This window comes from Mobula birostris, chromosome 17 (assembly GCF_030028105.1).
Source record: "Mobula birostris isolate sMobBir1 chromosome 17, sMobBir1.hap1, whole genome shotgun sequence".
Taxonomy (NCBI): domain Eukaryota; kingdom Metazoa; phylum Chordata; class Chondrichthyes; order Myliobatiformes; family Myliobatidae; genus Mobula; species Mobula birostris.
In genome coordinates this window covers 43,429,972-43,448,727 of record NC_092386.1, presented here as the reverse complement: position 1 = coordinate 43,448,727, position 18,756 = coordinate 43,429,972, and the positions used below count along the sequence as shown (strand labels likewise).

Here is an 18,756-nt window from a genome sequence, read left to right as displayed (position 1 = left end):
ACGAAATTGAGTGTATTAGTCACTTCTCACCTATATTCCGGTCGTGGTTAACACCCCCCTCCCTCCCCGAATAGAATCGCCAAAAACGATTTGTAGAAAATTAACCGGCGCAAGTCACACATGCGCACTAGTGCCCGCAAAGGCTTCATGGTCATTGTAGTCTTTCTCTGGGTAAACATAACGTCTTTGACTGCTACTGTTGTCTGTTGGCAACCCTACCCCACCCCCTGCCCCTGGTCGGCCGGTCCGCAAGAATATTGTCAATATGAAACCCCGGTCCGCAGTGCAAAAAAGGTTGGGGACCCCTGTTCTAGATGACTATTTTATTTTCTACAGTTGCTTTTATAATAGTGTGTTGCATTAGGTATTTAGGAATATGTTTGCAGATCTTACGTTTCAAAACCCAGAGTATTTACATATTTGTTCATTTACCTGCTGATCTAAGAGTAACCAACAAAATCTTTCAGTGATCCCATAGAAAATGCCAATATACATTGGTGTGGTTGCAGCTTGTATTTTGTGCCACTTTATACTGTATTTGTTGAAATAGTAGTCTGCTTCAAAGGACTAGAAGAAAAAAAAACAGGAAATACTGCTATTGCTTCTATGGCGCAATTTTCCTCTCAACGATGTGTCAGTAGTTCCCATAACTTTTCAAAGGATAAACAGTCTAATGTCATTGTTGCCTGGTTACATTCTTGAGAATGTTGTGCCTGGCCAATGAACCAAAGTCTACTCTTCTACCTTAATCAATTGTAATAATCCTTCCCTTTTCCCTTGGTAGTGCCTCAACTGTATTGAACCCTTTCCCTTTAAATTTGTCCCGGCCAGAGATGCCTTTGGTGTACACTGTTTTGTTGTTGCTAAAATGTTTTTCCAAACATCCGTCTCACTCTTGCTTAGATATAGTTATGACCCTCCCACATTGCATTTTGTGTTGAACATCTACATGAAAAAACATCTGCCTGGAGCTCCAAGAATAGTGACATTATAGATCCTGAAGCCCATCACTATATAGGCTAAAGTAATATTTTTCCCAACAGCTCGCAGATTCTTCAAAGTTTAAGGGAAAACTGGCATTACCAAAATGCAATGCAATACCGTATAACATGCCTTCCCAAAATCAGCAAATCACCCCTAGAAAATGACCTTGGAGTAGAACTTGCACTGAGAAGCTGTGAACTGTGGATTAGTCCCTCCATATGGGGGAGGGGGGAGAGCAAGAGGAGGAGAGTGAGAGAAGGGTCAAAGAAATGTGATCATTTTTCTCTGTCAATGCATCCGTCTTTCCTGTCGCATTTATATCTCACTCCTCTCCAGTTCTGCTGAGCATCTTTTGTAATTAACTACACCATCCTTTCTAATCTATATTAAAAAAAATCCTTTTCAGTTAAAAAAAACAAAAGTGCGGATTCCTTGTGTGTGAGTGAAGGTAATGAGTGCCAGCACATTATCCAATCATGGAGGGGATCAGCTTTCTATCCTGAAAGGATAACCATAGTTCAGATCTCCTCTACCAGGTCTAAAATCTTCAACATTGTTTTCCTCCTGAATCAGCACATCTCTGATTTAAGAATCTCTGAAACTGGGAACAAGCTGAGTATCTGACCTGCAACTCTGAGAATCCAGCAGTATATATAGCTGTGGACTGAGGGACCAAAGTGACCTTCATCTCTAGTCCCTCAGCTTTATAGCAGCAGGGCAAACACATTCACTTGAATGGGTTCTTGGCCTTGAGTAAAGAGGTAAATGTCAGTGTTTCTGTATGTGTTTTATCAAAATGTTTTTAATTTTTAGGAATTGAAATTCTATGAATTAATTTTCAAATGTTTGTGTCTATTTAAACGGTATTTAAATGGAGACATATCATTGTCTAAAAGAGCAGTGGACTATCAAAAGATCAAAGAGAAAACACAGAACATTAAAGTTTATTATCTGAGGCCTACACAACAACCATGAGCTGTGAGTTCAGGCAAAGTTTTCCTTTCAGTATTATTCAATATCCAATCAGAAAAAGGAACCCTAAAGAGTCTTGACCCAAAACATTGACTGTACTCTTTTCCATAGATGCCGCCTGGCCTGGTGAGTTCCTCCAGCATTTTGTGTGTATTGCCTGACCATTTTTTTTCTCTCTTCTACCACAGCTACCTGTGCTGCACACATAGAGATGGTTAGGAGATTGCCAAGCTCCCGCAGGTCAGGTATTGAAACTGTAGGCATCCTTGCCAAACTACTGACCTTTGCATTCAGTAACCCAACCATTGGGACAGATTATTGATTCAATATTATTACTTCTGAAGTAGTTTCAACAATTCAAATGATGGAGTGTGCCAAAATGCCCCATCGCTAGTTAGTTAACTACCATTGAAGCATTTGATATATGAGACCATAAGATACAGGAGCAGAAGTGGACCATTCAGCCCATCGAGTCTGCTCTGCCATTCCATCATGGGCTGGTCCAGTTCTTCCAGTCATCCCCACTCCTCTGCCTTCTCCGCATACCCTTTGATGCCCTGGCTAATCAAGAACCTATCTATCTCTGCCTTAAGTGCACCCAATGATTTGGCCTCCACAGCCACTCGTGGCAACAAACTCCACAGATTTACCACCCTCTGACTAAAGTAATTTCTCCGCATCTTTGTTCTAAATGGACGTCCTTCAATTCTGAAGTCGTGCCCTCTTGTCCTAGACTCCCCTACCATGGGAAATAACTTTGCCATATCTAATCTGTCTGTTCAGGCCTTTTAACATTTGGAATGTTTCTATGAGATCTCCCCTCATTCTCCTGAACTCCAGGGAATACAGTCCAAGAGCTGCCAGACATTCCTGATATGGTAACCCTTTCATTCCTGGAATCATTCTCATGAATCTCCTCTGAACCCTCTCCAATGTCAGTATAACCTTTCTAAAATAAGCATCCCAAAACTGCACACAATACTCCAAGTGTGGTCTCACGAGTGCCTCATAGAGCCTCAACATCACATCCCTGCTCTTATATCCTATACCTCTAGAAATGAATGCCAACATTGCATTTGCCTTCTTCACCACTGACTTAACCTGGAGGTTAACCTTTAGGGTATCCTGCACAAGAACTCCCAAGTCCTTTTGGATCTCTTCATTTTGAATTCTCTCCCCATCTAAATAATAGCCTGCCTGTTTATTTCTTCCACCAAAGTGCATGACCGTACAGTTTCCAACATTGTATTTCATTTGCCACTTCTTTGCCCATTCCCCTAAACTATCTAAGTCTCTCTGCAGGCTCTCTGTTTCCTCCACACTACCCGCTCCTCCACCTATCTTTGTATTATCGGCAAATTTAGCCACAAATCCATTAATCCCATAGTCCAATTCATTGACATACGTTGAATTGTGGAACTCAACTGGTAACTGGCAGCCAGCAAGAATAGGATCCTTTTATTCCCACTCTCTGTTTTCTGCCGACCAGCCAATGCTCCACCCATGCTAGTAACTTCCCTGTAAATCCAGGGGCTCTTATCTTGCTAAACAGCCTCATGTGCGGCACCTTGTCAAAGACCTTCTGAAAATCTAGGTACACTACATCCGCTGTATCTCCTTTGTCTACCCTGCTTGTAATTTCCTCAAAAAATTGCAGTAGGTTTGTCAGGCAGGATTTTCCTTTCAGGAAACCATGCTGGCTTTGGCCTATCTTGTCATGGCCTCCAGGTATCTGTAATCTCATCTGTAACAATCGATTCCAACAACTTCCCAACCACTGATGTCAGGCTGACAGGTCTATAGTTTCCTTTCTGCTGCCTCCCACCATTCTTAAATAGCAGAGTAACATTTGCAATTTTCCAGTCATCCGGTACAACGCCAGAATCTTATCGATTTTTGAAAGATCATTGTTAATGCCTCCGCAGTCTCTCTAGCTACTTCTTTCAGAACCGGAGGGTGTATTCCATCAGGTCCAGGAGATTTATCTACCTTCAGACCATTAAGCTTCCCGAGCACCTTCTCAGTTGTAATTTTCACTGCATATACTTCACTTCCCTGACACTCTTGAATGTCCAGTATACTGAAGATGTCTTCCACTGTGAAGACTGGTGCAAAATACACATTCAGTTTCTCTGCCATCTCTGCGATTCTCATTACAATATCTCCAGTGTCATTTTCTATTGGTCCTATATCTACCCTCAACTCTGTTTTACCCTTTATATACTTAAAAAAAGCTTTTAGTATCTTCTTTGATATTAGTCACCTGCTTCCTTTCACAATTCATCTTTTCCTTCCTAATGACCGTCGTTTCCTTCTGCAAGTTTTTAAAAGCTTCCCTATCCTCTATCTTCCCACTAGCTTTAGCTTCCTTGTATGCCCTCTCTTTTGCTTTTACTTTGGCTTTGACTTCACTTGTCAGCCTCGGTAGTGACCTTCTCCATTTAAAAATTTCTTATTTGGAATATATCTGTCTTGCACTTCCCTCATTTTTTGCAGAAACTCCAGTCATTGCTTCTCTGCTGTCCTTCCCGCTAGTGTCCCTTTCCAGTCAACCTTGGCCAATTGCCCTCTCATGCCATTGTAATTTCCTTTATTCCACTGAAATGCCAACACATTAGAATTTAGTTTCTCCTTCTCAAATTTCAAAGTGAACTCAATCATATTGTGATCACTGTTCCCTAAGGGTTCCTCAACCTTAAGCTCTCTTATCACCTCTGGATCATTGCATAACACCCAATCCAGCACAGCTGATCCCTAGTAGGCTCAACAACAAGCTGTTCTAAAAAGCCATCCCTCAGACATTCTACAAATTCTCTCTCTTGAGGTCCAGTACTGGCCTGGTTTTCCCAATTCACTTTCATGTTAAGATCCCCAACGATTACCATGACATTGCCCTTCTGACACGCCTTTTCTATCTCCTGCTGTAATTTGTAATCTACATCCCGGCTGCTGTTTACAGGCCCATATACAGCTGCCATTAGGATCCTTTTACCCTTGACATTTCTGAACTCAATCTATAGAGACTCTACACCTTCTGGTCCTATGTCATTCTTTTCTAATGATTTCATATTATTTCTTATACACAGGGCCACACCACCCTCTCTACCTACTTAACCTATCTCTCCGCTACACTGTATGTCCTTGGACGTTCAACTCTCAATGGCAGCCATCCTTTAACCAAATTCAGAGATGGCCACAATGTCATACTTGGCAAACTGTAGCTGAATTTCAAGATTGTCTGTTTTATTTCTTATGCTGCGTGCATTCAAATACAACAATTTCAGTCCAGTATTCGTTGCTTTCTGTTTTAACTGCATTACGCCTCTTTTGCCCTGTAACTCATCCCACTGGCTGTGATTATGCCTCATCTCTTGCCTGTCCTTTCTATCATCTCTGTTGCATGCTATCTTTGACTTATTTCTGTTTTCCCTTCCTCAGCCCTATCATTCCGGTTCCCATCCCCCTGCCAAATTAGTTTAAACCCTCCTTAACAGCTCTATTAAATCTGCCTGCTAGGGTATTGGACCCCTTTGAGTTCAGGTGTAACCAGTCCTTTTTGTACAGGTCATACCTCCCCCAGAAGATGCCCCAATGATCCAGGAACCCAAAGCCCTGTCCCCTACACCAGTCTCTCAGCCGCACATTAATATGCCTGATCATGCTATTCTTACACTCTTTAGCACGTGGCACAGGCAGCAATCCCAAGATTACTGGGACCTGGAGGTCCTGCTTTTCAGCTTCCTACCCAACTCCCTGAACTCTCTCTTCAGGACTTCCTCCCTTTTTCTATCTATGTCATTGGTACCAAAGTGTACCATGACTTCTGGCTGTTCACACTCTCCCTTCAGAATATCCTGCACCCGATCCGAGATATCCCATACCCTGGCACTTGGGAAGCAACACACCATGCGGGTATCTCTGTCAGGCTGACAGAACCTCCTGTCTGTTCCTCTCACTATGGAATCCCCTATGACTAACGCATTCTTCATCATCTTCTCTCCCTTCTGCACCATGGAATCAGGCTCAATGCCAGAGACCCGATTGCCGTGGTCATCCTCTGTCAGGTCACCCCCCCCCCCCCCACTTAACAGCATCCAAAACGAGATAATGATTACTGAGGGGGAGGGCCACATGGGTGCTCTCTACTATCTGAGCTCTTCCCATCCCTTCCCTGATAGTCACCCACTTATCTAACTCCTGCAGTCTCGGGGTGACTAACTCCCTGTAGCTCCTATCTATCTCCTGCTCACTTTCCCTAATAAGCAGTAGGTCATCAAGCCGCAGCTCCAGATCCCCAACACAGTCTCTCAGTAGCTGCATCTCAATGCACCTGGTGCAGATAAAACATCTGGTGCACTCATTGGAAATTTTATGTATTTTGGAAAGCATTTTAATATTGAATTAAATGTGAAGACTCACTTAACCACAGAGTATAAAGGAATGCAAGAAAATTGAATTATACAATTATTAAAGAACACAATTTATTCTAAAATAATTTAAATGATGTAGGATCTAGCATCTCCCACTTCTTTTCCTCCTCTAGCTGTACTTGGAGGTCCTTGCACGAGTGTGTGAAGTGCAATTACAGGATGAAATTGGTCCTGGGCTGTATCATAAAATGGTCAACGGCAAGGCAGCATTCCAATTTATACCAGTTCTACTTACGATTGCTGAAACTGCTTGAGTTGTTTTGAGCTATCACGCAAACATTTAATTCTGCGCATCTCTACTTAAGAGCAGATTTCCTCTCATTATACCTAGTTTAAATGGAAGTGTAATTGTTAAATAATATGAATAAATTCTTAAATGATTTTAATAAAGGTCAATTACTTTAAGTTTGAGGAAAAAACATGAATAAAACATTTACGACAAATATTCATAATTTCCACATGTACATTAAGATAAATATTAGCTTCCTTGCTCATAGATGAATTTTCTTAAAACATATTAAGTACATACATGCCTTCAAGAGCACTAAACATAATTTTCCATTATATAGCAAGCTTGATTGTGTAAAGGTTCTTCTCCTTCAGAAGTCTTAATGATGTTTAAATGTTGTTTCAGTGTGCTGTAGTTAAGTTAAGATGCAATCATTCCACTTCAAGAATGAAATTTGATTCCTAAAGCATTTCAATTATGCTACCTAATTAAAACAGGCTGTAGAAATTCAATCTTTCCCTAGTTTTAGTGCTTGGTTTAATGTATGACTGGAACCATTGGCATGATGTGCCTATTCAATAGTGATGTCAGCCATTGTATGTCACTCAGATAATTGAGTAAGAAATAAACTGCTTCACAGACTGTAAAGCAGTGTCCTTCAGAAGAAAGAATATCTAAAATGCTGTTAATAGAAGCAAATCTTGAAGTTGTCCTTGTTGGAAACTCTGTAACAGAAGACAAAAATGTTTCCAACTGAGATGCAGTGATGGAGCAAATTTCTGAGCTTTTGGCAGGCAAGAGGCCACTTACAGTATTTTGTAGGCAGTGCAATAATCATCTCCCCAGGTCTCTACCTTTGACACCTCATTATACAGTGTTGGAGAAGCATTGCGCCTTTCTTTACAACAGGTGACCTCAAGCCACTCAATTACTTCCAGTTGTTATTCAGATTGACATTGCAGAACATTGTAGAGTTGGCTTCATTGCCCTGAGTCAACCAAATGTTGGAAACCACTGTTTATACAATGAATTAATGTAAGACCAAAGTTGTATTTTAATCATTTTTACTTTTTAACAATAAATAATAAAGGCATCCGTTAGTCTTGTGAGACCATGGATCTGCGCCTGGAAAATCTTCACTCTCCAGGGCGCAGGCCTGGGCAAGCTTGTATGGAAGACCAGCAGTTGCCCACGCTGCAAGTCTCCCCTCTCTATGACACCGATGTTGTCCAAGGGAAGGGCATTAGGACCCAGACAGCTTGGCACCAGTGTCGCCACAGAACACTGTGTGATTAACTGCCTTCCTCAAGGACACAACACGCCGCCTCGGCTGTGGCTCGAACTCACAACCTTCAGATCTCTAGTCGAGTGCCTTAAACACTTGGCCACGTGCCCACACTTTTTAACAAACTCATGTGTTTTTCACAGTATGTGGTGGCTCATCCCCATTTACTGGCAGAACGCAGTATAACAGTTAAACGAATGGTTAATCACCTTCCTCATTTTTCATTGGCTAAGATTTGGCATATTATCCACATGATGTAATTGTGTAACCATTGATTGGTTTAGTTTATCTAAGGAATTTCTCTCATCTCAGTTGTAGAGGTGATGGATTTTTCAGAGGTGCCATCTTTTATTTTCGCCATCTTAGCTTTTCATTCACCTCTGCTTCATTTCTCAGATCTTTATTTAGTTTGCTTGGTATTTGTATGTTTGTTTGTATTTTAAAATTGACAGTCATTAAGAGTTAAAACTGCTCGCGATTCTTGACTCCCAGAAGAACCCCAAGGATCAGAAAATAAACAGAGTTCCAATACAAATCTTGGCACATCATGAAACACAATAATTATGTTGTCCATTTTGGCAGGTGTTCTTATGTAGTGCAGAATTTCTAAACCATATTGCCAATTGCTTTGCCAAAACTAGCTAACAACTTTTGAGAAGTATTTCTTGCAAATGCAGTCATATTCTCACAGTATTGTAATGTCAAAAGGCAATATCTCAGCAATATTTCAAGGCATTAATTAGTGTTATGTATAAAGTTATTTTAATATTTGTAGCCACAATTGTTAGAGGTTCATGGTTGCTGTTAGGTTGTTACATCTTTAAATAGAGTATTCAATGATTGACTGTTCTCTGGGTTCCAACACTTTTTTGCGCAACTTTCTGCTTAATCTTGTGAAGCCATTATAATGAGCAGTCACGTTTGTGGGAGCTCTTAAGCCTTGATGGATAACACCTTACACTGAAACAGAACTAGGTACTATGCTGATGATGTAAATTTCATTCTGCAAAGGCTCACACAGCAGCAAGCGAGCCTGTGTGAAATTGGGAGGATTGCAGTCAAAGTGAGAAAACTCCCAATGACAGACCTAGAATTAACTGAGTGCAAGATCAGGGGTGGAAGTAGAGCTTTGGACAAAATGACAGACTCGACTCAGAATTGATATATCTGAAGATTAAGTTGCTAAGACAAGAAAATAGCAGATAGCTGTAGCTGGAATGAGTGAGTGTTATTTCATGCTAATCATCTTATGGAAGTAATGGAAAGAAACAATAATGAACACGTAGAAATCTTTTGCAAGTGGAAGACTACTTTAGTACAAAAAAAATACTGAGATATGTATATAATGCTAGTTAATTTATCGATAGCTCACAGGACAGTCAATGTCACATTCAACAAAATCATCATCACCATTAACCCAGCAGTCTCAGAAACATTTGAAAGCTATAAATCTACCACCACAGGCAAAACTCTGGAAGAGCAATTTTGGATAATTTTGTTTAGTTGAAGAACTTGGCACAGCAAAGTAATTTTGATATGTTCCAGGAGTGTGCAGTGAGAGGGATTGACTTGTCTCTGGGCAGAATGTCCTCTGCGCAACACTGGACTGAATGACAAAAGGACTTAAATAGATTGCAAAAACAAAAGCCACCTCAGAGTAAAAGGCCAAATTCTGGAAGTAATTATGGACTGCAGGTGCTCACTTACGGAGTGAGACACGTGCACGAAGTCCTACAATGAAGAAAAACTACTTTTGGTGTACTATGTCTATCCCAATTTTTTATCCATCTACACTAGCATTACTTGGCTGCAGTAGGATCATAACCTCTTATCTTTCCTATTTAAATGTATGTCTAAATACCTCTTAAATATTATAATTGTACCTGATTCCTCCACCACCACCTCTAGCAGCAAGTTCCAGATATCAACCACTGCCTTCTTTCCATACAAGTTCCATTTAAATCTCCGTTCTCTCTCTTTAAACCTCTTGTTTTTGATTAGCCTACTGGGGGAAAAGTTTTGACTATCTACCCTGCCCATTACTTCCCATAATCATATTTGTTTCTATCAGGTTATTCTACATTATCCTTTGTTCCAGGAAAAATAAGTGCAGCTGTAACAAAAATAGTTTAAAATTAATTCCTTGTTCTTTACTAATTCAGCAACTAAGCAAAGAAGGCACTGTACATACGTTAAAGGTTATAATAAATTGCTTTGTTAGAGTTATACAGTATAAAAAATAAAATACAGAAGGAAAACAAATGGTTAATAAAATATTAAATACTTATCAACCAGTCCTAAGCCACGCCACGCAATATACTGTCAGAGGGAACTGCAAGTGTTCAGCAGTTTTTCCAGTGTCTCTCTCCCTCTTGATGTCCTTGTCTCAATTCCCAGCTCTTAGCATTAGTTGCAACTGAGTCTCAGAGAAGAATCCCATTTGCGTGAAGAAATTCACCCCTTTTATATCCATCAAAACACTTAACTCTAATACTTCCTTAGACAAGCCTGTTTTTCACCATTCTCTGCTCTCAAGACTGTAGACTGCTATTCACACTAAGTTCTCAAAACATGGCTGTAGACTAGTCGAAACATCCCCACATTCCAAACTAATACGATTTTGTCTTACAAGCTTCCGTTTCATTACACATTTTAGGTATACCAAAGAGAAATCAAATTGATCTAATTTGATCAAATCTCAATCTAGTCTCTCCCTGCAAATCCAGGGAACATCTCTTCAGCACGATCATATCGTACTTGTAACATGATGGTCTGAACAGTACATAACACAATACTGTCTAACCAGTGTTCTCTATTGCAACATAATGTCCCAAATCCTATATTCAGTGGTTTGACCTATGATGGAAAGCGTGCCTATATGCCTTCTTCACTGCTATGAACCTGTGTTGCCACTTCCGGGTAACAATGAAGTTGGATCAGTACATTTGTCTGTTCATCAACACTCCCTAGTTTTTACTTACTAAAATGCACCAGCTTGCACTTGTCAGGATTAAATTTCATCTGATTGGCCTATTTGAGATGAAGTGCTAAAGACAGCAAGGCAGTTGATGTGCACTCTTCTTCATAGGGATCAGGAAACCAACTTGCAAATGATCATTGCAAACTACACTCGTTGATTAATGATACTGGACAGAGGTTGGCTGAAGACTCTTTAAATTCAACTGGATCTAGCAATATAGTCACAGTACCACACATTTTAGGAACTGGGAGTGTTCTTTTCAATATGGTTCTTTTTCAATATGTAAACCTGTGCAGAAGGGCATAGTACCTGTTTTTATGACAAGATATGAAACAAATAAATTGCACAGATATATCACTGCCAAAACTTTCAAGACTAAAATAGAATAGGAGCTCAAGAAGTTGGAAAACCATGGCACGTTGGTGAGAACAAGGTGACATGTTGCCAATAATTGTCATTCCAAAGTCTAACAAGCCGTTCCATCCCTGTGATGACTCTGAGGCCACTCTGAGCAGAATGTAGGATGATGAAGAGTACTCTCTGTCTAATTCCAGGATCTAGATGCAGAGATGGGTGGGACAAAGTTTCTCTTTTTAGCAGCAATAGTTTGTTCTATGTGTATGCCCAGCTGAATGTTGACAATGCAAACCAATGCTTCACTTGTCTGCATACGTGAAATGATTATACAGTGTAATATTGGTCCTAAAATGTTAGGTACATTATTCATTGTGTCTGTAATCAAGAGGATATATTGATTTCTGCAGCATCTGAGGAAGAGTACTTGAGAGTGCTTAAAGCCGTAACAAACAGCTTTAAAGCAACAATTGATCTTTTACAACAAATGCATCACATAACAGTTTTCAGAAACCACACTGGATAATATGGTTCATGTTTCATGTAAAATGTCAAATGTTCAAGATTTTTTATATGTCAACCTTTGCTGTGTAAAACATACTTCAAGAAAATTATATCTATGCCCTAGTTATAATTTTAATCTAAAAAAATCTTGTCCCTGTTGAAAAACAATTAAGAAACATTTTCAGCCTTAGTTTCCTGTTTAGAATCTTGATTTCTCTATTAAACTACCAATTAGTATTTTAATGCATGTACTTGCAGACTTGTCTGAAAGGCAGCCTACTTTATTCTGGAAATATGCCAGAATTAATGACTGCACTTTCCTATTTCTCCCCTAGCTGATTTTATTTGATGTGAGTTTGAGAGAAAATTTATAATTTTTTTTGGTCTAGATCATATTATAGTTTCTCCTGCTGACTGATAAGTAGAACATTGCTCATGTCAAGGGTGTCAGTTTCCTCCTTGTTCTTTTGTTAGGTTTCTTAATGGAGATGTCTGTTGAACGCTGCAGATTTAAAAAACAGTCAGTCAGATTCTTGGCAGTAATGCTGTTGAGCAAGATGCAATCAAACTAGTTTGGATACAAATATAAAGTTTTTGTAAATAATTTGTTTGCTATATTGCATATTTATTTAGTTTCATCTGTATATTTACTCTAGTATTCCTTTAAATTTGAGGTAGGTTTTTAAAGTGTATATGCAGTAAGAAACGTTTTGATAATCTAACTTATTTTGAGTAAAAGTGATAGTTTTGTGTCCAAATGAAGATTTTATGTAGCTCTGAAAAAGAAATGTAACAGGGTTGTTATTTAAGTTGTGCCTTGCTGAAGAGGAAAAATAAATCTACGTCTTCAAATATTTTTATGCAAAGGTTGTTAAAGACAAAAAAAATTGATGTTTTGTATGAGTATATTTTCCTGCATATTGTTAAATATTATTGAGTTAAAATCTGTAGTCAATATATTTAAATTACATTTAAGTTCCTTCATAAAATTGGAAGAGCTGGTGAGTCTAGAAAGATTACAATCACTGCAGGAAGCCTTTTCTTGACAGACTGTTCACACCTCATCAGTTTCATCTGCTAAATTCTTAGTGCAGTTTTTTCATTAATCTTGAATCTACATTCAATTGCGCTGAAATCTGACTCCAACATTATGCACTTATCAGACAAGGCCTTGCACCTGTGCTCCTGTAGAGAGGTCAAAGTTCAGGACTTCAACCACTTCTGTGTAGCCAACCTGAAATAATATTTCATAACTTTTCACAATTAACAGGTAAAACAAAAAAAATATAAAAAGATGTTATTCAAAGAGAGCTTTATACCTTTACTGTACATTGATCTGATTGTGTATACAATTTTAGTGTTTGGGCAATATCCTTCCACTATATTGCTTGTACGTTGCCATGGAGATGCAACATAAAGATTTTTACTCCCTTGGATGTAGGAAATAAAATAAATAAATAGAAATTGAAGCAGGTCTGTCTAATTATGTTTAAAAATAAAATTGCTCTGCTTGGCATGTGATCTGCTTTCAAAAATTAATGTGAATCTTGTTTCATTTGATTACAATGTAAAACTGAGAAGTTGTAGACCCTAATGCCAACTTAGGCTGAATTTTGAACCACTATACTTGCCTAATGAAAAATTAAAAAGCACTTAGTGCAGCCAACCAATATCTTTAGCAGTTCCCAGGAGGGACCAGTGAAACCGGTGTTTTTTTTTTGCTTCTGTCCCAAGTAGCTCAGGGTGTCTTAACAGGAATCTTGTTTCTCAAACCTCTGCATTTTCACTAATGGCTGATAATCAGTTTAGGTCCTTCAGAAGTGTTTTACCACTTTGCTAGAAGGACCAATTAGAATGCCTCTGAGCCATTACATGTTTCTGCATTACCTTAGTGTCTTGGAGACACATAAAAGAAAATTGACTTTTGTTAGTATGAGATATTGAGAGCCAACATTTGATGCTGTCATCTTTGTTATGAATATTCTTAATGTTACTGCCAAGATTGGGTGTGGAAGTTTATAGATGTGCAGAGCGTCACCCTGCCTAATAAAGGATGAAAAAATCAGAAGTAATTTTAAGCAAAATTTCACTTGTACATGCTTGACCGTACAGAATGTAAGTGGTGGCAGATGGGCAAAAAGCTTAGCGTGAACTTGGCGAATCCTAGGGTTCAATTTGGTGCCGCACATATCTGACTCCATGGAACTGTATGGAAAACTAATCAATGCCTTAACTTTAGTTAATTAGGCTATTTCATTAAAAGGTTGAATATGTATAACTTGTGGTAGTAATCTATATTTATATAACCAAAGTGTTGTTTTCCCACAGCCGTAGATACAAACCAAATATTCAAGATTTGACCTGCATTCTGAAGTATCAAAAGCTTTGCATCTCTCCTGCAGTGTTAGATGCCTCCCTCCTAAAGCTCTGTGTGAAAGGAAGTTTATTGATGTTGGTTGTGTTGCAAGGGATAGCTTGACAACTCTTCCCCAATGCAGGGGTCACATGACAACAACTCAACATTTTATGTGCTCTGCTCATAAACCCGCAGCCCCAGCTGGAGTCTGGAGTCCTGGGGAACTGGTGATTGTACTAAGCTTTACTTTCCAGAAGCATTAAATTTCCAGAAGGAATTTAATGAAGAGTACATCAAAGATTTTTGCAGAAAATAAGAGCTATGGTGTAGAGAATATGTTACTTACAATAAGTAACAAGTTAGAACACACTCTGACCTTTTACTTCCTCTCACCTGCCTATTGCTTCCCCTGGGTCCCCTCCTCCTTTCCTTTCTCCTATGGTGTACTCTTCTCTCCTATCAGATTCTTTCTTCTCCAATCCTTGAGCTTTCCCACCCTGGCTTAACCTATCACCTTCCAACTAACCTCTTTCCTGCCCCCCCCCACCTTTTTATTCTAGCATCTTCGCCCTTCCTTCTCAGAAAGGTCTCAACATAAAACATCGATTGTTTACTCTTTTCCATAGATACTGCCTAACCTGCTGAGTTCCTCCAGCGTTTTGTGTTTTCTCCTTTGGATTTCCAGCCTCTGTAGACTTTCTGCTGTTTGTGATAGAATAAATTGAATCCTTGCTGACTAATCAGAAATGGACAGTAGGCATAATTGAGCCGTTTTTGGGTCAGCAAGCTGTAATGTGTGGTTTGCTGCGGTGATGAATGTTGCGCTTTAATCATTTAACAATTTATATCAATGACTTGGATAAAGGTACTAAGGTATGTGCTAAATTTACTGATAGTGCAAAGGTGGGTGGGAAAGTAAATTATAAAGAGAAGATAAAGAAATTCCAAGTTATCCAAGTAGTTAGGATAAGGGGATGGAAAATAGGAAATAATGTAGGAAAATGGAAAAAATGCTCTCATTAGATGAAAAACAAAGTATAGGTCGACCTTCACTAATCCGACTACCTGTAATCCGGTTCCTTCGATAATCCAGCACTGATTATGCTTAATGTGATCCTTCTGTAATTCAGCATTTTCACTAATCCAGAACTCCTCAGGTCCCAATGGTGCCGATTTAGTGAAGGTTGGCCCGTATATTATCTAAATGGTGAGAAACCGTAGAGCTCTGAGAAGCAAACAGATCTAGATGGCCTAGTGTATTATCTGCAAACAGCTAGCTCGTATGTTCACCTCAAAACTAGACCTTGGTCTCAATACCTCCTTGTGCATTTGGATCCTCAATTACCTCACCTGTAGACCCCAGTCAGTTTGGATTAGCAACAGCAGCTCCGTCAGCACAGCTGCACCACAAGACTGTGTGCTCTACTCGCTTTACACTTATGACTGTGTGGCTAAGCACAGCTCCAATGCCATCTTCAAATTTACCGATGACACCCCTCTCTTAGGCCGACTCAAAGGTGATAATGAGTCAGCATATAGGAGGGAGATGGAAAATCTGGCTGAGTGGTGTTATAACAACAACCTCTTACTCAAAGTCAGCAAGACCAAAGAGCTGATTGTTGACCTCAGGAGGAGGAAATCAAGAGGTCCATAAGCCAGTCCTCATCGGATGATCGGGGATGGAGAGGGTTAGCAAATTTAAATTCCTCAGTGCTATTATTTCGGAGAACCTGTCCTAGGTCCATGAGTCAGTCCTCATTGGAGGATCAGAAGTGGAGAGGGTCAGCAACTTTAAATTTCTCGGGATTACCTGTCCTGGGCTCAGCCCATAAGTGGAATTACAAAGAAAGCACTTTGTAATTCTGACCCTGAAGCCCACACACAGGTGGGTCATTCAGCCTATCACATGGTTCTTCATGTCTGCAGGGATAGCTACAGTACAATTCCCTTTTTAAATGCTTATGAAATGCAGTGCAAATATTGATGATTTTCTTCAAAAAGAAGATCTAAATTATGTACTGTCCTCACGTGTGCTGTTTTACTCTTTGGGGAGTGAAGTTAGTTTTGTTTTATTGTTCTGCAAGTCACATTCTATGACTAAGGCTTGAGTTTCTGCTTTTAAAAAGATTGAAGTCACTATTTTGGATCATTATACAATGCCCTGCTTTCTGGGTGGCTACACTGTTCTCTTTTAGCAGGATTATATCATCAGAAGCATTGGTTTCAACTTTCTGTTTATCAAAAAGTGTCTCTGTTTATTTTTGTGAAGTATCTTTTGACAAATCCAGAACAGTCTGTGTTAATTGTTGCATTATAATTTATCACTGAAATAGAATTCTTTGGTTCATTGATACATTGGAACCTTAGAGACCAAGTAGAATGTTTTCTGTGCCAATCAAATGATAAAATATTGATTATTATGGAACATTTCTGAGTGCTTTTGTTCAGCCAGTTCTTCTTGATTAAACGGTACCTTTGCAGTAAAAAGAGGCAAGAATATTCAGGCTGTTGTTGAAGTTGTCTCTTTGGCTTTTTATGGTGCAAGTCAAATTTATTCAGTGTTGATATGAAATGACATCATCTGTTGTGTTAGTTGAAGTTGGTGACCTGAATTTTCTTATCATAAAAAAATCATTTTTATGCTTTAGCACAGACCACAAGTAACCAAATCCTGCAAATGCATTTTATTGGAGGTTGATGGTTTCAGACACAGTTTTTGATTTGTGCGCTAAACGTTTTTTTTTTATCCCCCCATCCAGTCCTACTACACAAGTCCTTGAGGAGGATGAACCACGTTGCCTTGAAGAGGTTGATTACAGTGCTGAGAGCAGTGACGAGCAGGACATTGATCTGAACGAGACAGCAGACTTTGACCCACAGTACTTCGACACAAGTACACAGGAGGAGCAACATTCCGATTCTGACATCCCAAAGAGAGACAGCTTTCTTTAAGTTATAAATCACCAAAGAAGCTGAAAAAATATCTTATAGTCAATCAAAGAAAACAAATCAGGGTTAAAATATCTGCCTTGAGTAAGAGATAGCTACTCAGTCATATTGGCTAAGTTAAAAAATAAATATACTGCTGATAGCATTGGAAAATTGGACTGTGTGTTATTTAACATTGACTTCAGGTGCATTTATATACCGTAAGTCAGGAGATGCTGCTCTGCTGCTTTTACTTCCGGAAAAAGCAGCTGCATGGCTAAATTATTGTTCCCACTGGTTTTGAACACAATTTTATTTGCTTCCCTTCATTGTGTTTGTCTGTATGCACAAATTGTTTTTAAGATATGTACCAGTAAAAATTTGAAAATGTTGTGGAGAAGTTGGTTATAGGTTGTCTGCTGCATCTTCCTATGATGTATGTATGTATTTATTTCTCTCTTTTTTTAAATCGTTGTATCAGACATGATTCCAGGATTGCTTGAAATAAAGTATGCTGCTTCAGCTACAAGGTTCAAATATTTAAATAATACTGTTACTGTTACATCAAATTGAACTGTATCTAACTTGAAAAAATGTTGCACTTTGCTCTGAAATCATATAAAAATTAATAGCTGGCTTTTATTGTATTTAAGTAGTACATAACCTTTATTATCCACAATGTTGATGTGTAGCCTCTATGTACAGTCCATGGTAAGTGGCTTCTCATTGATAATGGAACAATGTAATTTTGATTTTCAGACTATGAATTAAAAGTTTTGTATTGTGTAGTGCATGTGCATGTTGGTACATTTTCCTCTCTGTGCACAAATGACAACATTTGAATATACACTATCATCAGCAGGGAGCCTGCTGCATACTACAGTGCAGGGCAATGACCTCAGGCACTGGCCATTGCACCTAACCATGCAATTGGTTTCCTATACTGGTAGCTCATTAGCTGCATGATTGAATTGAAGCGCATGACTACAAAGTGAACTTTTTAAACCTAATAGCTAGAATCAAAAGCTTGTTCATAAAGCATATATTTTTTGAGTTTGAAGAAACTCAGGTCCTTGGATAAATTATTGGTGTCAACAATAAGGCATACAATAAAATCTGTAGTGTAGTGTGCAGATCAGAATCAGGTTTAATATCACTGGCATATGTCATGAAATTTGTTGTTTTGCAGCAGCAGTACTTTGCAATACATAATAGAAACTAAATTACAATAAGTATATATAAAAATGAAGCAATTATAATGTTATTGTGACTTTTAGTGATGACTTGAAATATTTACAACAGTTAATTTATAAAAGTGAGAATATGCTTGGAGCTACATACAATGGATAACAGGGAGCATCTGAAGGTTGTTCATCAGGTGGTGTGCTGGCTTTCATTAATTGAGGCATTGAGTGCATGAACTGTGAGGTAATGTTGCAGCTCTTTAAAACTCTTTTAGACCACACTTGGAATATTGTGTTCATTTCTGGTCACTTCATTACAAGAAGGATGTGGAAGTTTTAAAGAGGGTGCAGAAGACACTTACCAGGATGCTGCCTGGATTAGAGAATATATCTTTTGAGGAAAGGTCGAGCAAGCTATGGCTTTTCTCTGTGGAATAATGGAGGGTGAAACGCAACTTGATAGAGATGAGATTATGAGGTGCACAGATAGAGTGGACTTGCCCCAGAGTGGCAATGGGCAACACCAGAGGGCATCCTTTTAAGGTGAGAT

The 18,756-nt window shown here is 39.0% G+C and overlaps 1 protein-coding gene across 7 annotated transcripts in view; it reads left to right on the top strand.

The window, feature by feature from the left end:
• agtpbp1 (ATP/GTP binding carboxypeptidase 1) overlaps positions 1-17,809 on the top strand; it is a 267,274-nt gene extending 249,465 nt beyond the window's left edge. For all 7 annotated transcript variants that reach the window (XM_072281601.1, XM_072281603.1, XM_072281604.1 and 4 more), the window contains one exon: positions 16,854-17,809. In XM_072281601.1, coding sequence (XP_072137702.1) covers positions 16,854-17,046 — 193 coding nt within the window. In that variant the 3' untranslated portion in view covers positions 17,047-17,809. The remainder of the gene's footprint in view (positions 1-16,853) is intronic.
• Positions 17,810-18,756: the final 947 nt, after the last annotated feature.